The sequence below is a fragment of the Carcharodon carcharias genome, chromosome 32 (assembly GCF_017639515.1).
Source record: "Carcharodon carcharias isolate sCarCar2 chromosome 32, sCarCar2.pri, whole genome shotgun sequence".
Taxonomy (NCBI): Eukaryota; Metazoa; Chordata; class Chondrichthyes; order Lamniformes; family Lamnidae; genus Carcharodon; species Carcharodon carcharias.
In genome coordinates, this window is record NC_054498.1 from 19,889,946 (window position 1) to 19,914,985 (window position 25,040).

A 25,040-nucleotide genomic window follows, 5' to 3' on the forward strand; every position below is an offset into this window, starting at 1 on the left:
GGAGACCTGGTGGGCAATAGAGAAAGCGTGAAAACCTTGTCCATGGTCGGGATGGGGTTTCATGAATGTTTATAAATTTTTAATGAAAGTGAAACTGAAAGTGATGGACGTGTCCCAACTCATGTTGACAGCGTCACATGAGGGGACAGATCAGGGAAAATTCTTTTTTTTCCTGTTTTCAATATTTTTTCACGTGGAGCCGATCTCCCTGAGGCAGCACTTAGCCGTTCCCTTCCCAGGCCGGGCGGGCCTTTAAAAGGAAAATGGGCAACTTAGTTCGCTATCGGTGATCTATGTTAGAGATAAAACTGCCTGATTTTCTTGTGAGCGCTTTAATGAACCTGTTCGTCCTTTCTCAATGAGCCAGATGTCAACAAGGAAAACAGATTGCAGCGGCCGCATTAAAATCTCTCTCTCGGAGACGGCGTTATATCCAGGGCAGGGCGTGATGGAGTTTCATGAGCTGGACCAGCTCTCGTACACCGTCGACCGAGATTTGAGCACGGCCTGGAGTTTCGGCTTGGCTAACGGGACTGGTTTTTCTCGCGGTGACTCACTCGAAATCGGCCAAACCAGCAACAAAATACCGGAACTCGAGTTCCTGCGATCTCCCTCTCACTGGTTTAAAATGTCACGCTAGAAGCTGCTTCTGTGTACAAAACCGAACACATGGCCCCCATGTCAGATTAATCACTATTGGGAGTATCCACTAATTGAGCCTGTTTGCAGACTCTAAAAAAATAAAAATGTATATATTTATATATAGCTGAGAAATTGAGAGAGTGGTTAGCAACGCATATGGGATTTTGGGCTTCATAAATAGAGGTACTGAGTAGAGAAGCAGGGACATAATGCCAAATCTTTATCAAGTTCTGGTTAAACCGAAAGTAGAGTATTGGGACCAGTTCTGGACTACCACCCCCCGCCCCCCGCAAAATTTTTGAAAGGATGTGAGGGTCTTTGAGAGGGCACAGAGGAGATTTACCAGAATGGTTGCGGGGATGAGGGATTTTAACTACAAGGGTAGGCTGGAGAAGCTGGGATTGTTCTCCTTGGAGTGAGAGGGAGATCTGATAGAGATGTGCAAGATTATGAGAGGCTTAGAAAAAGTAGACAAGGAAAAGCTGTTCCCTTTAGTAGATTGTACAAGGGTTGGGGGGAGTTGGGGAGGCGACAGGTTTAAGATTTTGGGGCAAGAGATGCAGGGGGGGAGAATGTGAGGAAGAACCGTTTTAACACAGCGAGAGGTGATGACCTGGAACTCGAGTCCAGGGAAGTGGTGGCAGGGAGACAGTGAATAATTTCAAAATTGGACGAGCACATGACAGAAATAAAACTCACAGGTTTACCTGGATAGAGCGGGAGACTGGGACTGACTGGATTACTCCACAGAAAGCTAGCATGGACTGGATGGGCCAAATAGCCTCATTCTGCGCCGGGATGATGCCACAATATGATGAGTAAACTAGTTCTGTACTGTTCCTTAAAACCATTTTCAGTTGTTTAAAATTGGGTTACTCACAGGTACTGGGCGAGACACTGATTAAAATGCTCACCTTGTGTGATAAGCCTGTCAAACTCTAGGCAACTGCCCTCAAACATATCAGCAAATATTTCCAACAAGTAAAAATGTCTTTTCAAAAAATTACATTTTACTGCCCTGCCCTTGGCAGCTTGTGCGTTTGGGGGTAGGTAAATGAGTTTTTGCAGAAAACTTGTGGGCATATATAAAAAAAAAATTCTGAAAACCAGCGCATCTTTGGGCGCAATTTTCCCAACGCGGAAAATCGATCTCAGCCTGTCAGGCGGAGGAAGCAGCAAGTGCCTCTCAGAGCGAGAGGGGAGCCTGACCTCTTGTGCCACCGTGTGGCCGTCTCTGCAACTGCAGCGCCTTCAAGTCAGAGAAGAAATAGTGGAAAAGTGTGGGTTAGCGGAAACACTGCAATCAGCGTAATCAGCATTATGCTAGGAAAGATAGATAGGAGTTTAACTGCGTTGTGATGTGCTAAACAGACAAAACTTGAGCAGAGATTTGCATATGTGAATCAAAATGATCAGAAAGAGCAGATACGAGAAACAGGGTCGGTAACCAGAGGGACACTAAAAAAAAGTTAGGGGAATGAAGTTAGTGAGTTTTCTTTTAGGTAGCGAGTTGTTGTGATCTGGAACGCACTACCCGAAACCGGTGGTGGCATCAGATTCGATCGTCACTTTTGAGAGAGAATTGATGTGCATTTGAGAGGGGAAAATTTGCAGGGCTATGGGGGCAGGAGGAGGGGAAGCGGGGCTAATTGGGATAGCTCTCTCAGAGAGCTGACGTAGACATGATGGGCTGAATGGCCTCCTCTTGCACTGTGCATTTCTACGGATCAATGAATAGTACAGCAACTCAGTCAGAAAGTAGAAAGGTGACACTGTGCCCAAAGTATTGAAATGATTTGCTAACCGATTGGTGACTCAGTCCAAAGTGCAGCAATAGGTGGTGTTTGTGCCATTTCACTGATTCCTCTATGTTGCCGTTATATGGAAAGAAAGTTGTTACTATTGGTGTATCATTTTTACAATTTCAATTTTGATGGGTGATCAAATGGGTGATGCACAGTTCACTCGGATAAGGGGTAAAATGTCTGTGTAGAATCACCTACAGTATCTCAGTCTCACCCACACAGAGCCTGCAGTCTTTCCCCATACGTAATGACCCATGAGTAACAGCCAGCATGGAATCTATACCTTCACTCACCCCACAAACTGATGATGAGTGAAAAACATGCCAAGACTTGATCGTTTGCCGACAGCTCTATGGTAAACAGGAAACTTGCGCGATTCAAGAGGTTTACAGTCAACTGATGGAGTGGAGATTGCTGGTATTTTGAGCAGCGTTAACTTCCTGTGTTCACCAGACTCTGCTTTAGATAGGTCAGAGATCCTGAAATACTCTGGCTGCATAAAACATGTCAACGTAAGGCACAGGAGCAGGAGTAGATAATGCAGCCTGTCAAGCCCGCTCCTCCATTCAAGAAGATCATGGCTGATCCAATTGTAGCCTCACCTCCACTTTTCCTCCTGATCCCAATATTCCTTGATTCGCGTATGCAAAAATCTGCCGATCTCAGTCTTAAATATGCTCAATGACTGAACCTCCTGGAGTAGAGAATTTCAAAGATTCCCGACCCCCATGAGTGGAGAAATTCCTCCTCATCCCAGTCCCAAATGGTTGACCCTTATCCTGAGACTGTGACCGCGTGTTCTAGACTCTTGGGCCAGAGGAAACCACTTGTTTTATACATTTCATGTGCGATCACTTCTAAACTCCAGAGAATGTAGACCCATCCCACTCAATGATCCTCATGGGAAGACTCCCTTGTCCCAGGAAGCAAAACATTATTGAACTCATATCCCATAAGTGAGTTTAATGCGATTATATTTGCATGTAGCCAGACTTCTGAAAGCAATTTACTAACACACTAATTAATGACAGGCTCCCCCTGCAGCTCTCCCAGTCTGTGCTGGAGGTCAGCAGAGGGTCACAGGCCCAAGTGAAATATAGAAAATACAAAGCCGTTACACTTCTATCACACTTCACACAACCTCAGGACATCGCAAAGTGCTTTACAGCTGGTGAAGTACTTTTGGAGTGAGGTCACTGTTGTAATGTAGGAAATGCAGCAGCCAATATGTACTCAGCAACCTCCCACAAACAGCAAAGTGATAATGGCCAGATAATCTGTTTTTGGTGATGTTGGTTGAGGGATAAATATTAGCATTGGACACCCAGCTCTTCAAATAGTGACTGTCTGTGGGATCTTTAACCTCCATCTCAACGGCCAGATGGAACCTTGGTTTAATGCCTCATTCGAAACACAGTACTTCTGGCAGTGTAGCATTCCCTCGGTACTGTACCAAGACAAATTGTGCTCAAGACTCTGAAGTGGGTCTTGACCCCAAGACCTTCTGACTCAAAGTGGGAGTGGAATCACCAAATGACAGGCCACACCTCATCTCAGTTGCATTTTTAGAATTCTTTCACGGGATGTTAGTGTCATTGGCAAGACCAGAAATCATTGCTCATCCCTAATTGCCCTTGAGAAGGTGGTGGTGAGCTACCTACTTGAACCGCTGCAGTCCATGTGGTGTAGGTACACCCACAGTGCTGTTGGGAAGGGAATTTCAGGATTTCGTCCTAGCAACAGTGAAGGAACGGCGATATAGTTCCAAGTCAGGATGGCTTGTGGCTTGGAGGGAAATTGCAGATGGTGGTGTTCCGATCTATCTGCTGCCCTTGTCCTTCTAGATACTAGTGGTCGTTGGTTTAGAATGTACTGTTGAAGGACCCTTGGTGAATTCCTGCATTGCATCTTGTAGATGGCACACACTGCTTCTACTGTGCATCGGTGCTGGAGGGAGTGAATGTTTAAGGTGATGGATGGGAAGCCAATCAAGTGACCTGCTTTGTCCTGGATGGTGTTGAGCTTCTTGAGTGTTGTGGGAGCTGAACTCATCCTGGCAAGTGGTGTGTATTCCAACACACTCCTGACTTGTGCTTTGTAGATGGTGGGCAGGCTTTAGGGAGTCAGGAGGTGAGTTACACGCCACTGAATTCCTAGCCTCTGACCCGTTCTTGTAGCTACAGTATTTATCTGGCTAGTCTAGTTCAGTTTCTGGCCAATGGTAACCCCCAGGATGTTGATGGTCGGGGATTCAATGGTGGTAATGCCATCACATGTCAAGGGGAAATGTTTAGATTGTGTCTTGTTGGAAATGGTTGTTGCCTGGCACTTGTGTGATGCGAATATTATTTGCCACTTGTCAGCCCAAGCCTGGATATTGTCCAGGTCTTTCTGCATTTGGACATGGACGGCTTCAGTATCTGAGGAGTTGCGAATGGTGCTGAACATTGTGCAATCATCAGCGAACACCCCCACTTCTGACCTTATGATGGAAGGAAGATCATTGATGAAGCAGCTGAAGATGGTTGGGCTGAGGACACTACCCTGAGGAACTCCTGCAGTGATGTCCCGGGGCTGAAATGACTGACCTAAGACAACCATAACCATCTTCCATTGTGCTAGGTATGACTCCAACCAGCAGAGAGATTTCCCCCGATTCCCAATGATGCAATTTTTATAGGACTCCTTGATGTCACACTCGGTCAAATGTCAAGGGCAGTCACTCTCCCCTTCCCAGAAGGAAAGAAACAGTTTGGTCCAGTGCTCTGATTTCCCAGTTTTTACTGATGTTCCATTTTAAGATATACAAGACCAGTTTGGACCAGCATTCTTATTTCCTAGTTTTTAATGTTTTTACCTTCTGGGTCTTGAGCTCAGGTCTTTTGTCCATGTTTGGACCAATGTGGTAATGAGGCCAGGCGGGACCCAAGCTGAGCATCGGTGAGCTGAGTAATGACTGAGTAATGGTTGAGTAATGGCTGAGTAAGTGCCATTTGATAGCCCTGTCGACAGCACTTTCCATCACTCTACTGATGATCAAGAGTAGACTGATGCAGTGGTAATTGGCTGGATTTGAATTGTCCTGCTTTTTGTGGACAGGACATACCTGGGCAATTTTCTACATTGTGGGCTAGGTACCTGTGTTATAGCAGGCTACAAAGCTAAAGAGCCACAGTATATTTTAGTGACAAGGTAAAATAAAAATGTGAGCACTGATACAGGTCAGTTGATTTGCTCGATTTGTTTATTTGGGTGTTCTGTTGACCCGAGGACCCATTGGCCTTTCATTTCAGACTTCAATCATTGGCTGACATAATACCATCGACAACTCATTTACACTGACTCATTAATAACGTAACCACATTAGAACGCCTGTTCCATCTGACGTAGACTGGAAGTCCCAAGAGAGCAATTAATATTCAAACACCTACATATTCTAGTAAAAGCTCAATTAGAAAAAATAATGAAAGCATTTGTATCACACAGGAGTTCCTTTTCATCCAGTTCCATATTTCAGAAAATATTAACAATTTAATGAGAATTAATTTCCATATCATAGTTGCCATTGTGGACTCTGTATTCTGTTTTGATGTATTAGTCACCTGGCTGAGATCTTGAGTTAACTATAACAAAAATTTCTAATGTCTTGAACCATTTTGTGACATTTTTCTGTAATTATTATGGAGCCTTTCACATCACCAGCACATCCTAAAGTGCTTCAAAGTTGGTGATGGTCTGTCTTAAGGTGGCCATTGTTATGACATAGGAAACACAGCAGCCAATTTCCACACAGCAAGCTTAAACGTTCACTCTCTCCATCTCTGAAGCACAGCAGCAGCAGCGTGTGTACCATCTACAAGATGCGCTGCAGAAACTTGCCAAGGCTCCTTCGACAGCACCTTCCAAACTTGCAAACCCTACCGCCTAGAAGGACAAGGGCAGCAGACACACGGGAACACCACCACCTGGAAGTGCCCCTCCAAGCCCCCCCACCATCCCAACTTGGAAATATATCGGCCGTTCCTTCACTGTCGCTGGGTCAAAATCCTGGAACTCCCTCCCTAACAGCACTGTGGGTGTACCTACACCGCAGGGACTGGAGCGGTTCAAGAAGGCAGCTCACTGCCACCTTCTCAAGGGGCAATTAGGGACGGGCAATAAATGCTGGCCCAGCCAGTGACACCCACATCCCGTGAGAGAATGAACAATGACCAGGACAGGCCGGTTGGGGCTGAATGGCCTATTTCAGTTGCTGTAATTCTACATAATTCCCACGTGTGAAGCAGGTTAACGCAAGTTGGTCAGGCTGTGTCTGTGGGGAGGAAAACCGTTGAGGTTTCAGGTGAATGACATTTGGACAGGAGGGCCCTGAAAGCTTAAGCAGGTGCTGCAGAGGAGCTGCTGCATATTTCCAGCATTTTCTGTTTTGATTTCACATTTCCAGGGTCCCGCGGTGTGGTATTTATTTTTTTGCTGTTGCTTTTTACATCATATCGCAGCCGCTAGTTACTCCATTCATTGCAGGCGGTTTGTGTCAAGTTACCCTCCTCGTTTCCACGCGTAGGAAACCACGAGCTGGAGAAAGCCCTTCTTTCCTGCAACTGTGAGTTCTTAATCAGGGCGCCGATCAACAAGTGTGGGCTGGGCACCTCAGGGTACGACTGAGACCTTTGCCGGTTCCCTGACAGTGGAAAGAACGACTGTTGATGACTAGTTTGTAACATAAAACATGCCAGCCAGCATCTGGAGGGCTCAGTCGTTTCTCCAGGCTCGAGCTGGGCGCTAGCACAGGGTTTCTATATTTCAGCATCAATGAAAGCCAACTGCAAACTAGTGCAACATTGGTCCAGCCAAGGTATGTAAACTCCTGGTTTAATCACTGCTGTTCCAACGCCTCTCTGCTGCCTGCCATGATAATTATTACCTCCTCTCCCCCACCCCAACTTTGTCAAGGTGATTTCTTATTTTTCCTCAGGTGGATTTATAACTGAAAACTGAACGTGTGTAGTAGGGGCTGTTGGGAGAGTGATAGGGGGTGAGAATGATTTATAGAGAAGGCAGCAGCCACTATCTGTCTGTCTGAAAGGGATAAATACTTGGAACTGGGGAACGTGCAAGGGCGGGGGGGGGGAGGGTGGGGGGGGGGTGCTGAGGGAGAAACAGCAGGGGGCAGAATAAGGCCAGAGAGATAGCTCTCTCTCTATCTCTCTCAGAGGGCCGGCACCGCACGAAGGGGCAGAATGGCCTCCTCCTGCGGCGGATGGGCCCCCGCGGAGAAGGGGAAAGTTGTTGAACCTCCGATGCAGCTGTGAGAAACGGGGACCACCCCCTCCACCAACAGAGGTGAAAAGCTCCTGGGCGTCCAGGTGACTCATAGCTCAGTCATTGGTGAGGTGGGGTGTGCAGAGGAGCTTAAACGTTTGCAGAGTGTTGCTAGATAACCTCTTTACCTCATTCCCGGCTGGATTAAAGAATCAGATCGTCCCGGGGACCGGAGGGAGCTTTTTGGATACTTTTCTGCGCGGCTTTGACTTCCTTTCACGGAGAAACCCCCGATTATTTGAAGGTAATTGGCCCCCATCTCCCTCATCCCTACCTCCCCTCTGCCACTGAGAAGATGGGTGGGCGTTTAATGGTTCCTTAGGACCCTGGTAGTGCCAGTCTAGAGGTGGGTCTGGGGGGGGCGGGGTGTTCGAGGGATGAGGCTGCCTTGGAACATATTCCCTCCCACCCCCCTCCCCCCTTCATTGGCAAACTCTCTGTATGGACTTGAGTTTGGGATGTTGGTATCTGGTTCAATTATAGCGCAGAAGCTGTGCCATGTCCCTCAGTGTCTCAACACTCGGTGCTCTAACACACACACACAGAGAAAGAGAGAGTCTCGGACACTAAGGGAGCAAAGGGGTATGGGGATGGAGCAGGGAAAGTAGAGTTCATGTAGAAGTTGAACCATGATCTAACCAAAGATCAGAGCAGGCTTTTTAAAAAATCACTTCACAGTATGTAGGCGTCGCTGGCTAAGCCAGCATTTATTGCCCTTCCCTAACTGGCCTTGAGAAGGCGGTGGTGAGCTGCCTCCTTGAACCGCTGCAGTCCATGTGTTGTAGATACACCTACAGTGCTGTTAGGGAGGGAGGTCCAGGATTTTGACCCAGCGACATTGAAGGAACGGCCGATATATTTCGAAGTCAGGATGGTGAGTGACCTTAAGGGGAACTTCCAGGTGATGGTGTTCCCATTTATTTGCTGCCCTTGTCGTTCTAGATGGTAGAGGTCGTGGGTTTGGAAGGTGTTGTATAAGGAGCCTTGGTGAGTTCCTGCAGCGCATCTTGTAGATGGTACACACTGCTGCTACTGTGCATCGGTGATGGAGGGAGTGGATGTTTGTGGGTGTGGTGCCAATCAAGCAGGCTTACTCTTGCTTTTATTTCTTATGTTCTTACATTGTATCCCATGGGAATGTCTTCCTTCCATCAGGATGACCTGGTGGGAGTGCTTCTGCCTGATTCTTAAGTTAATCCAGGTAATCTTGGACATGTATCATACCCGGGTATCCAGAGGCATCTATCTCACTGAGAACTGGTGCGCTTGAATCACCAGTGACACTGCGTTCATGTCTGGCCGCAGTCCACTCAGACAGAGTGAGTTAGACTGAAGTGTCTGTTCACTCAAGGTTCAATCGGAACTGAATTCCTGAGGAAAGGAAGTAGATACTGCAGTGGTTTAACAATTACTCTTTTGCCTTTTGGATTAAGCCTGTATAAACCGATGACATGAAGGCTGTCTCTCTCTCTCTCTCTCTCACTCTCCCACCCCCCCTCTCTCTCCCCCTACCCCTTCTCCCACTCTCTCCCCCCTTCTCTTTCTCCCCCCACCTCTCTCTGTCTGTCTGTCTTTCTCACACTCTCCCCCCTCTCTCTCTCTCTCCACCTCTCTCTCTCTCTCTCACCCCACTCTCTCTCCCTCTCTCCCCTCTCTCTCTTTATGCCTGTCTCTTTCTCACTGTCTGTCTCCGTCTCTCCTTCTCTCTTTCTTTCTCCCCCTTTCTGTCTCTCCCTGTCTTTGTCTCCTTCATCCTCTGTCTCTCTCTCTGTCCTCTTCTCTCCTTCTCTCTAGCTTCTCCATCCCTCTGTATACTGTCTCTTTCTCCCTCTCCCTCTCTGTATACTCTTTCTGTCTTTCTCTCTTTCCTTCTCCCCTCTCATCTCTTTCGCTCTTCTCTCTCTCGCCTTCTCCATCTCCATCTGTCTCTCTCTACATATCTCTCTCTCTCTGTGTCTGCTGGTTGGATTTTATGTGTAGTGTATAGTCAGTCTAAATAGTGTGTGGGGTCACAGTGCAAAACTGTGAATAATCAGTGCAAAATGGTCTATGATGCAGAGGCATCGTACACTGTTTCGGACACAGAAAAAGGTTAAATAAATCACCTTTCTTAATTCTCCTTTGTCCTTGAAATTTATTGAGGCAGAAGTAAAATAAAAAGGCTTGTCCTAGTCAAAAGGATTATCTTTATTCAAAAACAGAAAATGCTGGAAAAACTCATCAGGTCTGGTAGCATCAGTGGAGATAGAAACAGAGTTAACGTTTCGAGTCCGTATGACTCTTCTTCAGAGCAGAAGAGAAACAGTCATGAAAGTAGATGCCCAAGGGGCTGAATGGCATCCTCACGTTCCTAAATCATAGAATGGTTACAGCACAGAAGGAGGCCATTTGGCCCATCGTGTCTGTGCTGGTTCTCTGAAGGAGCAACCCACCTAGTCCGACTCCCCTGCTTCTCCGCGTAGCCCTGCACATTTCTCCTTTTCAGATAATGATCCAATTCCATTTTGAATGCATCGATTAAACCTACCTCCGCCACAATCTAACCAGTGCATTCCAGATCCTAACCGCTCGCTGCGTAAAACAATTTTTCCTCATGTCACCCTTGTTTCTTTTGCCACCTTAACTCTGTGGCCTATGGTCCCACCAACGGGAAGTTTCTCCCTATCTACTCTGTCCAGGTCCCTCGTGATTTTGAATGCTTCTATCAAATCGCCTCTTGATCTTCTCATCTCCAAGGAGAACAGTCCAATTTTCTCCAACCATCCATGTAACTGAAGTTTCTCATCCCTGGAACCATCCTCATGAATCTTTTCTGCACCGTCTCTAATGCCTTCACATCCTTCCTAAATTGGACGCAATACTTCATTTTGTTTATAGCTTTATGGTTGATTATTACAGCAGGATTATAATCCCTTTGCTTGCTAGAGAGGAGAAGAGAAAGGATTCTACTGAGTTCCTGTGCAAAACTTCAAATGGTTTGATGGTGCAGAATTCCACCCCATCTCCGAGTGTTCGGCTGTCAGGAGTTGCTTTTTCTGCAGTCACTTGACAGATTGAAGGGGTTAAGGAATTGATGCATTTTGCTAAAAAGATGCTGATTTTCATGTTGGCTTTGCCTGTTAACTGTCGCCATGGATTAGGGCATTGTCCCATAGTTTGAGAGGACCAAAAATCGAACCTCAAGTATACAAAAACACCTGTTCCGCCTCAGGAGAGCTGCACTGGCCTTGGAGGTATTCTCCAGAATACTCACAGGACTGAAAGGGTTAAACCATGAGGCCAGATTGCACAGACTAGGCTCATATTCTCTTAAACGTGGAAGGTTAAGGAAGAGGGGGTAATGCAATTGAGAATTTTTTACTGTGGGTGTGCCCACACTACATGGACTGCTGTGGGTCGAGAAGGCAGCTCACCACCACCTTCTCAAGGGCAATTAGGGATGGGCAATAAACGCTGGCCTAGCCAACGATTCCCACATCTTGTGAATGAATTAAAAAAATCTACCCCATCAAAACCTTTAATCCTCTTAGAGAGAAACTATTTTCTCTTATGGGGGGGTTAGTCCAAATTAGGATAGATATATTGTTGTTAGTTAAGTGCAAGGGTTATCGCCCCAAGGCAGCTATGTGGAGTTAACATACAGATCAACTATGATCCAACTGACTGCTGGAAAATGCTCAAGGGGCTGAATGGCTGCTTCCTGTTCCTATACCTCAATGTTGGGGGGAGATGGTGGTGCAGTGGTAGTCTCACTGGATTTATCCTCTAGAGGCAGTGAAATGGGTTCAAATCCCACCTCAGCAGCTGGTGGAATTCAATTAATAAAACCAGAATCAAAAGATGACCATAATAATGGGTTAAAATCCATCTGCTTCACTAAAGGGAAGGAGATCAGCCATCCTTACCTGGTCTGGCCTACATGTGACTCCAGACCCACAGCAATGTGGCTGGCTCTGAAATGGCCTAGCAAGGGGTAATTATGGACAGGCAACAAATACTGGCCTTGGCAGCAACACCCGCACCCCATAAAAGGAAAAGGTTTTGGTGAGGAGACACCCACATGAAGTATAGCCCAGAAGGGACATTGGGAGTTCAAGTGTGGTTGCAAATTTCATTCAAAGTGCACAGATCGATAAAATAAGCTAGCGGCAAGAGACAGAAATTAAAATATCTGAGTCGGGGGACTTGGAAGAAAAATGAGTTTAAAATCTAATCCTGTAGCTGGATTATCTTTGTGAAATTTAGTCTCATTTTGTTGCAAATCCCAGGTTTTCAGCAAACCCCCAACTAAACCCCGTGATCGACGTCCTTTTGTCTACTGGAGTCTGTTGGGGTTTGCGAGTCTGCTGGTCAGCGGGGTACCGAGTTCTGTGCACAGTCTGACGGTGGCCACGCTGGTCCAGGAAATATAGTAATTGGTATCAAAGGACAACAGAGACGGGGACAAAATGAAAATGACTGAGGGCTCTGCGGAAATAAAATCGGAGATCGAGTCTTCATTTGCTGTCTGATTGAAGATTCTGTGCGTCATCAGGGAGAGGCTATAGGATGGGATGGATGACTGCAGCTTCTGTATACTCACTAATATTGTGCACTCTTTCCCCCTCAGACAATGTGTCATACGGTCGACCTTTATTCCAATCTGCTCCTCTGAGCTTTATGTTACCCCATCACTCGGTGTCTCAGGGCAAAAGGATTCATAACTTCTCCAAGTCTAAAGGGATCTGGCCTTATCTCAAGTTACCACAGTTCAAGGTCAGTACATCACAATATTACATAGCTCTGTAACTGTGTAGCTTTGCAGACAATCTGGAGGCTTTGTGCAGCTCTGCGCAAAGATGGACATTGTAGAGTTCAAGATTTCACGTCTGCTTAACCTTCTGGAGTAAGCTGGCAATGATAATCAGTAATAAAGCAGCCATTGAGGTTTGCAGCTCAGGAGGAGGCCATTCAGCCCGTTGTGTCTGTGCCGGCTCTTTACTAGAAAAACCCAAAGTTATTTGCAGCGCTTCATTCTCTACCCATTGCCTAGCATCTTTACCTGCTTCACAATGTAGATTTTTCCCTCAAAAGATGCAGTGGACCCTCATGTAACCATTCCCAACAAGTCCCTTGTTGTGCAAGGATATTCCTCCCTTTTTCCGGCTCTCTTGTCTTAACTCCCTAACCAAAGGAAGCGACCTTTCCCTTCTCACTCCAGCCAGACTCTTGCTGATTTTAAAAGCTTTGATTAAATCTCCTCTTAGCCTTCTTTGTTTGAGTGACCATTCCTTTTGATTGTGCCTCTGGGAAGCACCTTGGGATATTTTATTAAATTGGGGGCAGGGGGGGATTCGATGAGTGCAAACTGGGGAGCTACATCAGCAGCAGATCTGACTTTGGGCAGGATGGTGGCGCAGTGGTAATGTCATTGAACCAGGGACCCAGGCTAATACCCTGGGGTGTGGGTTCAAATCCCACTGTGGCAGCTGGTGGAATTTAAACTCCATTAATCATTTCAGTGAATTAAAAACAACAAGATCTAGAATTGAAAGCTAGTTTCAATAATGGTGACCATGAAACTGTCATTGATTATTATAAAAACCCATCTGGCTCACTAATGCTCTTTAGGGAAGGAAATCTGCCATCCTTACCTGGTCTGGCCTACATGTGACTCCAGACCCATGGCACTGTGGACTCTTAACTGCCCCCTGAAATGGCCTAGTAAAGCCACTCAGTTCAAGGGTAATTAGGGATGGGGAATAATTGCTGGCCTTGCCAGTCACACCCGTGTCTCATGAACAAAAAACAACCTCATGTTCAGGTACTCTAACCTTTGTCATTACTTTACATGACGATCCTTACCTTTCTGTCTTCATTATTTATGATCTTTAGTTCCAATTGTGGGTGAGCAACTGCTTAGTCAAATATTCAGGCTGACATTTACCTGATAAAATACAAAGGCTTGTGGAAAAAGCAACAGTAAAGGTCACTGTATGTTAACCGCTTTTGTAGATATTTAAATCATCAGCACTATGCTCCAGTTATTTTAGTAACTTCAGTTTTGGTTTTACACTAGGTGCTATTTTCTGTCTACATTTTAGAAACAAAGAAACAGGAAGAGACCACTCAGCCCCTTGAGCCGTTCAATTGGATAAAGGCTGATCTGTATCTTAATTCCATCTACCCACCTTTAACCCTTAACACCCCTAACTAAAAACAATCCATCTCAGTTTTTGAAAGTTTCAATTGATCCCTAGCCTCAACAGCTTTTCTGGGGAGAGAGTTCCAGATTTCCACTGCTGTAATAAACTTGGAGAGTGTAGGACGGGTTTCTTGTAAGAAACAGTAAACTTTATTAACAGACATCGGAGGTGACTACGTGCTTGCTCCAAGACCAAGGCTAAAAAGCTCTGGCCCTAATATTCCCCACGCTTAGGGCTGACTGGTCTATACAGTCAAATGATCCCCATAACAGTAAGAAATCAGTTAACTTACAGTCATCACAACTACCCTTTAGTGTGAAGAAGTGCTTCCTGACATCACTCCTGAATGGGTCTAATTTTAAGATAAAAGCAAAATACTGCGGATGCTGGAAATCTGAAACAAAAATCAAAATTGCTGGGAGAACTCAGCAAGTCTGACAGCATCTGCGGAGAGGAACACAGTTAACGTTTCAAGTCCGTATGACTCTTCATCTGATTTTGGGTCTAATTTTAAGGTTGCTTTGTGTTCTTGTTGCTTTTTGGTTCTGAGATGTTGGTAATAATTCACACTTTAATCTTGGGGAGATCAAAACTCTTTATCTTTTAACTTGCCACGTTGCCGTGTACAATGGAAGGACCGCTTTGAACTGGTTGTGTTATACCTCACATCAGTCTCTAGTGCAGCTGTAAGGTGCCCCCCTGGAATACTTACACACAACATTTATTTCCTAACTTAATTACAGATAATACAACAACATATAACAGAGGTTATGTCCTGATTTGCTGAACCCACCACCAGAGAAAATAGTTCTTTCTTTTAAAATTGTCAACCCTTTTCTTGCCATATTTTTGTTCGTTTCTCTTCACATGACCATTCACTTCCTGCTGGGATCATCTCTTCCTTCCTGTCAGTCGATCTTGGGCACTTTTTCCTCAAGTGACAGTTATTTCATTGTGAGCCTGAGCAGGCTATTTAAACAATGCTTCAGCTCAGGCTGACCCTGTCTTTGCCCAGAGTCCACATAAGCGCGAGCTTCAAAATGGAGGAAGAATTAGAAAGGACTCTCATTTCTATAGCCTCTTTCATGAAAGCAGAGCATCCCTAAGATGCTTTACAGCCAGTGAACTACTTCTGGGGGGCAACTTGTTGTAATGTAGGAGACGTGGCGGCCAATTTGTGCACAGCAAGATCCCACAAACAACAGCGTGATAATGACCAAGTAGTCAGTTTTAGTGATGTTGGTTGCAGGAGAAACATTGACTGGGACATCAGGTAAATCTCCCCTGCTCTTCTTCAAAATAGTGCCATGGGCTCTTTTATTTCCACCCTGAGAGGGCTGACAAAGCCTCTGTTTAATGTCTCACCTGAAAGAAGGCATCTCCGACAGTGCAGTACTCCCTCAGTACTGTGCCGCAGTGTCAGCCTGCAGGATTTTGTACTCGGGTTTCTGGGATAGGGCTTGAACGCACAACCTTCTGACTATTGTAGCTCCGCGTTTGACTGGAACGGTACTCATCCTCCTTCAGCCTCAACCTGTCCAAGTCTGCTGCTGTCAGACATGGCCTAAGTGTGTGTGGAAGAGTAGGAAGTTAAGTCCTCAGCCCCCTTCCCATTAAAAGGAGGAGGGAAGAGAGAGGTACAGGAGTACTGCCATGTTTGTTACAAACTAATTGATTTAAAACCATTTGCTAGACATACTTTTGGAGAGTTTTGCACTTGAGTAGGTAACATTTAGTGACAGGAGACAAGAACTCCCCCAGTTTGTCAGTATGGATGCACAGAAAGAACTGATGTCAATGAAGGAATGGCATGCAGACGTTAAAACAAGCTCGATACATTGACAGTCATTGGGGAATGTTGGGGGCTTTGAAGAGCTTCTGTAGGGAACCTTTTTTTTTTGTTCTGGGGTAAGATGTGGGTGCAACCCCCATCCTCAGACTAGGGTAGGAGGCAGAGCACTTGTTGACGTTTAGGATGTGAGGACAGGAGCCAAGGTATCAAAGTATCAGTCAGGTCCAGCAAAGTCTGAATGCAGAATAATCACCACAGCTGTCGAGCTACACCGATGCTGTAGTAAGACAAGTTCCTTTTATCAAGAACCAAGACAATTTTTCATGAAATAAGGTTGTAAATCTATTTTGGACTCCAGAGCTAGGTGTCAGCTATTGTTCTGAGTAATCAAATCTGACTCTGAAAGTTGTGTGTTCAATTGCCACTCCAGAAATTTGTGGTGAAGTCTAGGCTGAGACTCTAGTGGAGTACTGAGGAAATGTTGCACTGTCGAAGGGTCAGTACCGAGTGAGTGCTGCCCTGTCAGAGGTTCAGTACTGAGTGAGTGCTGCACTGAAAGGGTGAACCTGAGGAAGTACTGAAATGTTGGAGGGTCAGTATTGATGGAGCACTGCATGGAGGGTCAGTACTGATGGAGCACTGCATGGAGGGTCAGTGCTGAGGGAGTGCTGCCCTGTCGGAGGGTCAGTGCTGAGGGAGTGCTGCCCTGTCAGAGGGTCAATGCTGAGGGAGTGCTGCCCTGTCGGAGGGTCCGTGCTGAGGGAGTGCTGCCCTGTCGGAGGGTCAGTGCTGAGGGAGTGCTGCCCTGTCGGAGGGTCAGTGCTGAGGGAGTGCTGCCCTGTCAGAGGGTCAGTGCTGAGGGAGTGCTGCCCTGTCGGAGGGTCAGTACTGAGGGAGTGCTGCCCTGTCGGAGGGTCAGTACTGAGGGAGTGCTGCCCTGTTGGAGGGTCAGTACTGAGGGAGTGCTGCCCTGTTGGAGGGTCAGTACTGAGGGAGTGCTGCACTGTTGAAGGGTCAGTACTGAGGGAGTGCTGCACTGTTGAAGGGTCATGACTAAGGAAATACTGCACTGTCAGAGGGTCAGTACTGGGGGAGTGCTGCACCCAGTGCACAATCCTCATTCTTTCAGGAACATCACTGCAAAGATAATGACACTTTGACTCGAGGGCATTCTGTAACCTAATGAGCAATGAAGATGAACAGTTCAGCTTCTAAGCGTCTTTGATTAAAACCAGAAACACTCTGACAGGAATCATAGAATCACAGAAAATGTACAGAAGGAGGCCATTCAGCCCAATCCTATTTCAACTGGTTGATGAAGAGTCACCCAGCCTAATCCCCAACCTCCTGCACTCGGTTCATAGCGCTGTGAGTCACAGCTCTTCAAGTGGACATCCAGATTCCTTCAAAAGGTCCTGATCTCTACCTGCACCCTTTCAGGCAGTGAGCTCCACGTCCCTACCACCCTCTGGGTGAAGAAAGATTTCCTCACCTCCCCCTGTATTGATAATGGAACTTCTCGGAGTTGCTACCATTGTTGTTAGATGATACGAAGGAAGTTTACCTGAATTCACTGCCTCTTTCAGAGACTTTGTCTCTCACTTTTGGGGAAGGGTGTTGGCAATAGATTAACAAGGGCCTTTAATCTCTTAGTAATATTTGAATTTGTCTGGCGTCAGTCTGAGATATCATAGGGGAAAAAAACACCCTTTCTCTTCTTCAGGTGATGTCAGTCTTGTTCTCTCCCGAGCGCAGGTCGTTTGAATAATTATTGCTTCCAAGAAAGGAAAGCTGCCAAAGGGATGCACATCTTTCCAGCTTGTTATTGCTCATTTGCGTCTTGCTTATCTTGCTTAATGATTCACACTTCCCCCCCCCACCCCCCCAACCTTTTGCAGTGATGCATTTGCATGAAGTGTAGAGTGAGAGTGAGTTCACTTCCTGGAGCATCTTGGCTCTCAGTCAGTACGAAAGATCTGGGGGGCATATAAGCCAGTTGGTGTTGGTCAAATACCTGAGAAGAATTGGATGAATTCCCTGTTTTAGCTTACGTTAGGGAAAAACTAAGTGTGAAATTTCTCCCTTGTGCCCTAATTCTAACAGCCGAGCCACTTCCAATCACATGATTAGCTAACCCAAGCTGATAGGGTGAAGAAAATAATAATTCCCCCATACTGACCCCTCTGGTCCCTCTACGTTATCACAGCAATGGTGAGGGCTACCTCCACAGGCTTCGGCCTACTTGACAATCTCCATGGCAACTACTCCCCACTCTCTTACAATACCGATTGGGGTGACAATTATTATCAAGGGGCTAACAAGTGTCCCTCTCTTTAAAGGGGTAGAAACAACCAACTGTAAATTATAGATGTTTCAAAAGAAATTTGACAAATTGAATCAAAATGTTGTTCCTGTGCCGATCATGCACTCCAGTCCCTCTGGCTGGGGGAGGACTCCAGCATAATGGTGGACACCACCTGCTCCGTCTCCAGGGACACCCGGGCGCAGAATTGGCTAGGGTAGAGAGGCTGGCAGGTGGGACGGACACAGATGGTCACCTTGATCCCGCACGGCCTGCGGACCCATGGAACGGCCAGGCCCGTGCAGGAGCAGAGGCCCTCCCGCTAGCCCACTCCCCTCCACACCCAGTGGCCAGAGATCAGGAGCATGGGACTGGAAGGCGGCCGGAAACTTGAGGGGCTGCGGCCCCTCCGAATAGGGAGAGAGGGGCTGTGGCCTCTTCACACCGTGAATAGAGGGAGACACAGACTCGTTCAGGCTGCAGAGAGTGCGGGCAGTCTGACAATCCATGACCCTGATTAAAAAAGCCCCCATTGGAGGGGACAGGTCCAGGTGACGCTCTCCACTCCCGATCTTCAATGGGACGGCCCCTCACTAATTATTGTAGAGCAGCTGCCTTCACGAATTGTGTCATGTCCCTTAATGACAATGTTTCAATCTATAATTGCAAGCCCTTGTACAAATCGAACTGTACCACAAAGACATTGAGTCACTGCAAAACCTCAACGAAGAAAGCATCTAGTTTCTCTGCTGGTTTTATACTGATGAGGAAATGGCTCAGTATCACTGGCAAAAAAAACTAATCTTTAACTACGCTCGCTGACATTTGAATACTTTGCCGACGAAGATAAGAGTGTTCCAGATCAGCGTGGCCAAACTGTGCTGCATCGATCACCGAGGGACCATGAACCAAAGCTCGTTCGATAGATTTGGAGTACCATCCAGTGACGAGTCAACCCTTCCCACGATTTTTTTTCCTTTACAAACCATTGAGAAAGTGCCTGAAGATGTGAGGCACAAGTAGGTTTAACCATTCACAAAGGCCTTTCAAGAGAAGTTAAAATTGGGCAGGATTTTGGGGGTTTGGCTCAGGGCCCCTGTGTTGGGGGTCAAATGACCCCGCACTGTCTGGGGAACAGTTGCCCAGCGATGATTTTCCCTGAATTGGCTAATTAGCGACTGGAGGGTCTGCTCGCCACCCAGTTAAGGATGATGGGTGGGCTCTTGGTGCTAGAGGGCCAATAATGGACCCTCCAGCCCTGAGGGGTCAGCAGGATGCCTTTGCAGGTTAGGGAGAGGGAGGGTGCTTCCAGTTCGAGGACCCCTTTCTGCAGCTTTAAAGACTTTATATTTAAAAACGGCTGGAGCTGATCAGCCAGGGGAGAGGCCTCCATTGTCCCTAGTTTCCCGAACTCTGGGGGCTTGGATTGCCAAGACTTTAAAGAAGGGTGTGCATTTATGTAGCACCTATCGCAACTCAGAACAGCCCAAGGGCTCTACAGTCAATGAAGCACATTTTTGAAGTGTAGTCATGGTTTTGGTGCAGGAAAAACAGCAGTCAATTTGCACACAGCAAGATCCCACAGACAGCAATGTGATAAAGACCAGATCGTTTGTTTTAATGATCCTGGGTGACCGTTGCGTCTGGGACTGAGTGACGGGGGTGGGGTGGATCCCTTGGGATAGAGCATTCCACACACAACTCCGCCAGTGTCCCCTTCACCACACAGCATGAGGTTTAGAGGCGGTGGCTGGATAAGGTTTTACTGAGTTTGAGGCATTTTTCTTATTCTTTCATAGGATGTGGGCATCGCTGGCAAGGTCAGCATTTGTTGCCCATCCCTAATTGCCCATTGAGGTGGTGGTGAGCTTCTTTCTTCAACTGCTGCAGTCCATGTGGTATAAGTACACCCACAGTGCTGTTAGGGAGGGAATAGTGAGGGGTAATGGTTGGGGGGGGGAAGAGGGGTAAACCTGCCAGGCCTAATCACTTTGAGGTCCGGGCTGTGGTGACCTGCTTGTATCTCCTGCTGGTTGACCCTTGGAAAGAGGCGATTGGATGGATTCAGGCTGGCCAAACCTCAAAGCTCAAAGACCACCCCCAGCTTCAAGGTAAACCTTTGGGTTCGTCTTGTAGGTGAGGGAAGGGGGTGTGGAGGTAGGAGAGAAATCTAGGTGGGTGGATGCCCAGAATTTCCTTCCGGAGCCTGGCCAATGAGAGCTGCTCCTTCAGGCCCCACTTAGGGCAGCTCAGGAGACTTAATGAGCCACAGCAGAGAGACTTGCTCAGTTCACCCGTGAAAAGGACCTTAATGGCATTAGAGGCTGCCAGACTGCAAGGGTTATACAGATTCGAGACGTTAACTCTGTTTCTCTCTCCATAGATGCTGTCCGACCTGCTGAGTTTTTCCACCATTTTCTGTTTTTATATCTTTTCATTCTTTCCTCCCAACTCCCATCCCTGCTTGCTTAAAACCTATCATTATTATTATTACTATCATTATTATTACTATCATTATCACTATCATTACTATTACTAGTAACATTACTATTATTACTATTATTTAATTACTATTATTACTATAATTACTATTATAATTACTATTATTACTATTATTACTGTTATTATTATGACTGTTATTCTCTTTTAGGCGAACCTAGAACTATGGGGTCACTGTTTAAAAATAAGGGGTCACCCATTTAAGACAGAGATGAGGAGAAATGTTTTCTCTCTGAGGGTGGTGAGTCTTTGGAACTCTCTTCTTCAAAAGGCGATGGAAGCAGAGCCTTTGAATATTTTTGAGGCAGAGCCAGATAGATCCTTGATAAGCAAGGGAGGGGGTGAAAGGTTATCAGAGGTAGGCGGGAACGTGGAGCTGAGGTAAAAGTCATATCAGCCGCGATCTTATTGAATGGCGCAGGAGGCTCGATCGCATGTACAACTCTAGTGTTTCCATTTCTAATGAAAGGTGTTCTCAGTCCATTGTTGTTGCCTGATGTGCCTAGTGTTTCCAACATGTTCTATTTCTGGATTTTTGCGCAAGGTGGGCAGTAGATGAAGATGGCCCCATTTGTTTTATGACTTTATGATACCTCTCGTAAAGCTAAATTCAGCTGAGTTTAACAAAGACTCTACAGAGTATAGTTATTGGCCCGGATCCAAATCAGTGACATACAGGAGCGGATTTGAAATTCTAATTGGTTTTGCAAATACCGATGTCGCTGTGACGTCTTGCGCTGAACATGCAAATGCCTCCCTAATAAAATAAAGAAGCTGACTCCGTCCAGCTGCTTGACACTGGTGTGATCACATTTTACAGGCCAGTGGCTTCGGAGAGTCGCAGAGGCAAATGAGTTCCTCCCGAAAATTGCATGCCGGGTCCGACACTATGGTGGTGGGGATGCTCAAGGAAATGGCCCTGAGGTGGTTCACGGAAACCCAGGCCGCTCTCATCCTGCAGAACGGCAGGCTCCCAGAATGGTTTCATGGTTTCGCCACCAGGAGGTAAGTTCTCTCGGCTTCATGAGTTAGTGTCGCCCGTTAGACAGTAAGAGGTAAAAGACTGCCTGGGGCTTCATAACAGCTGCTGTTAACAATAGTTCAGTTATTACTGCAAACCAATAACCTGCTCCTTATACTGGGACTGTAATCCATTGGACTCCATGTGATTACGCTGTTATCGTAAGGACTATAATCTATCGATTACATTGTTATTCCAGGGACTGTAATCCAATGATTACACTGGTTTTGGAAGGACTGTAATCTATTGATTACACTGTTATTCCAGGGACTATAATCAGTCAGTTACACTGTTATTGTAGGGACTGTAATCAATTGATTACACTGTTATCCCATCAATTATGCTGTTATTCTATGGACTGTAATGTTATTCTAGGGATTACAATCTATCGACTACACCGTTGTTCCAGGGACTGTAAAGAATCGGTGACACTGTTATTTTAGGGGCTGTGATCTATCTATTACACTGTTGTTCCGGGAACTATAACATGGGCCACCCAATTTCTACTCCATTGCATTCTCGGGCATCAGACAAAGACACAAAAACCAGCAATTGGCCTGCTGGGAACCCTATGCGATTGGCTGCAATACTGTGTTAATGTTTATATCTCACTTGAACCATAGGGCCATAGAAAAGTTGATTTGAGGGGGTTTGAATGAGGGGGATAACGTGTGACCACAGCTATTAAACTCAATTGGCCAAAGCCCATATTGGCCACGATGTCACTTCAGGGGTTCTTCCCAGCTTGTGATTCCCCCTCTGACTGTGTCCCTCCCAGGCTGTGTCTCCCCCCACCCCCCCCCAAGTCTATGTCCCCCCAGGCTGTGTTCCCAGTGTACAGCCTTGTTAGACTGGAGCTCAAATTTATATGGAGGCAACAACATCATTCTTCAGGCCCACGCTGGTCTCCAGGGTCCTCTCTGCCCTAACAAACTTCAAAATCTCCACCCTAAGCTGTTTTTTCCCCTGATCAACAGATAACAGCAGCTGAGAGAGAGGTTTGTGCTCTCTGTAACACTCCAGATAATATCTTACCACAGTATATACCCCACAGCTATCAAAACATGCCCAGCCCCGGCAGGATGGCTGCTGTACTAATCATTACTGCCCTCTTATATGTCAACAGAGAAGCAGAGAATTTCCTGCGGGATCGAGGTATTGGTCACTTCCTTGTCCGTCTGAGCGACAAAGCGATTGGCTACATATTATCATACAAGTACGTATACCTTGATGGGACCAGGAATTGGATAATAAATAAGATTCGGGATTGTATTTATAACATTCGCTTTCCAACCTGAGTGTGCAACTTTCTGCAGATTCTACATTCTCCGAAAGAGAGAACTTGCATTTATATAGCACCTTTCATGACCCCCAGGACATTCTGGTGAAGTACATTTGAAGTGCAGGTGCTGATGTAATACAGGAAACACAGCAGCCATGTTGAGCACAGAGAACTCCCACAAGCAGCAACGTAAAAATGACCAGATTATGTTTTTTGTGTTATTGGTTGAGGGATAAATTTTGGCTAGGACACTGGGGAGAACACTCCTCTTCTTTTCTTTATTCATTCACGGGATGTGGGCTTCACTGGCTGGGCCAGCATTTATTGCCCATCCCTAATTGCCCTTCAGAAGGCGGTGGTGAGCTGTCTTCTTGAACCGCTGCAGTCCATGTGGTGTAGGTACACCCACAGTGCTGTTAGGGAGGGAGTTCCAGGATTTTGACCCAGTGACAGTGAAGGAACGGCGATATATTTCCAAATCAGGATAGTGAGTGGCTTGGAAGGGGATTTCTAGGTGGCGGTGTTCCCATCTGTCTGCTAGCCTTGTCCTTCTAGATGACAGTGGCTGTAGGTTTGGAAGGTGCTGTTAAAGGATCCTTGGTGAGGGGTGTTGAATGAGGTGTACCCCATACGCAGTGCACCTTGTAGATGGTACACTGCGTGTCAGTGTTGGAGGGGGTGAATGTTTGTGGATGGGGTGCTAATCAAGTGGGCTGCTTTGTCCTGGATGTTATCGATCTCCTTGAGTGTTATAGGAGCTGCACTCACCCAGGCAAGTGGGGAGTATTCCATCACACTCCTGTCTTGTGCCTTGTAGAGGCTTTGGGGAGTCAGGTGGTGAGTTACTCGGCACAGGATTCCTGGCCTCTTCTTTGAAGAGTAGCCTGTGGATTCTTCTACTTCCACCTGAGTGGGATTGGGCCTCAGTTTGATGTCTCATCCAAGAGATAGCGCCTCTGGCAGTGGTGCAGTCCCTCGGTATTACGCTGGGGGTGTCGGCCTATGGATTTTGTGACCTGACACCAATCCTGTGCTTGTCGGCTCAGCTCGTTGAGATGGTTGCCCCGGGGGAGCCGGGGTGGGGGGGAATGGCTGTAGTTTGGGTTTTTAGTGCAGTCACACGGATCTAACCTGCTGATTGGTTTATCTCCAGGGGTACTGATCGTTGCCGTCATTTTGTCATTCAGCAATCGAAGAATGGAAGGTATATTATTGATGGGAGCATCCACACACACGAGAGCCTTGCAGCATTAATAAACTACTACATGACTGAGGCCATCCAGCCATTCGGAGAGGTCCTCACGGAAGCCTGCAGTCAGGTAAGGGATTGTTACTTGATAAGTTGCTTCATCTTCAAGACAGTGGAAGGGAAGCTCTTCAGCTCCCTCTCACTTTCCTTTTTAAGCTGTGGCTGCTTCGTTTAATTTAGAGGCACGGACTAAGATTCAAAAGTCTCTCTCCTCAGTGTCGAGCTTGTGACATAGACAGAAAGGACCTGAAGGATAGAGTCCACGCTGAAGGAGATTGAAGAATAGGATGGGCCCAGGGATCACGGAGGGTAGATGGACAGCGGGGAATTTTGTCTTTTATTTAGTAACGACGTGGTCACCGCAGAGGTTGTTATATTGTTCCAATGTGATTTAGGAACTATATGCTCATGCGCATGTATCCCAAATACCACTCACTGCTGCACTACAGACATGGCAGTGAGAGATGATGTATCAGTCTGCACCATACCCAAATGAAGGAACAGTAAAAACTGGGAAATAACAGCACTGGCCCGAACTGTGTTTTCCCCTTCTGGGTATGATGTGATGATTCGATGAAGCTCCAGTATTTTGAGTATAAAAGTGTGATTATTTCAAACCTCCGGGAACCACACAAAGCCCAAATGGCACACTTCCCGACAGCCCAACCTTCCAGCATTCCCACCTCCGCACTTGGCCCACTGACACCCCCCTCCCCACCCCAACCCCCTCCAATCCTTCATCGTGACCCAAAAATCCGGCCCTTGGCCTCAGTGAGAAGAGAACAAAGACAAAATCAGTGGGGTAACTTTAGATATCACAGAACGTTAACAGCCCGGGGAAGGGGGGGAAGGGGGGGGAAGGGGGGAGGTCGTTCAGCCCGTCAACTCTCGTGCTGGCTCTCCAAAGGAGCAATTCACCTGGTGCCATTCTCCCACGTTCT

General features: G+C 46.6%; 1 protein-coding gene across 1 annotated transcript in view; it reads left to right on the top strand.

Moving 5' to 3' along the window:
• Nucleotides 1–448: 448 nt before the first annotated feature.
• The window catches only part of LOC121272012 (SH2 domain-containing protein 7-like), a 33,752-nt gene continuing 9,160 nt past the window's right edge, over nucleotides 449–25,040 (top strand). Inside the window, exons 1-7 of the mRNA XM_041178370.1 lie at nucleotides 449–548; nucleotides 7,012–7,102; nucleotides 7,184–7,302; nucleotides 12,379–12,524; nucleotides 21,368–21,552; nucleotides 22,695–22,784; nucleotides 24,004–24,169. Coding sequence (XP_041034304.1) covers nucleotides 449–548; nucleotides 7,012–7,102; nucleotides 7,184–7,302; nucleotides 12,379–12,524; nucleotides 21,368–21,552; nucleotides 22,695–22,784; nucleotides 24,004–24,169 — 897 coding nt within the window. The remainder of the gene's footprint in view (nucleotides 549–7,011; nucleotides 7,103–7,183; nucleotides 7,303–12,378; nucleotides 12,525–21,367; nucleotides 21,553–22,694; nucleotides 22,785–24,003; nucleotides 24,170–25,040) is intronic.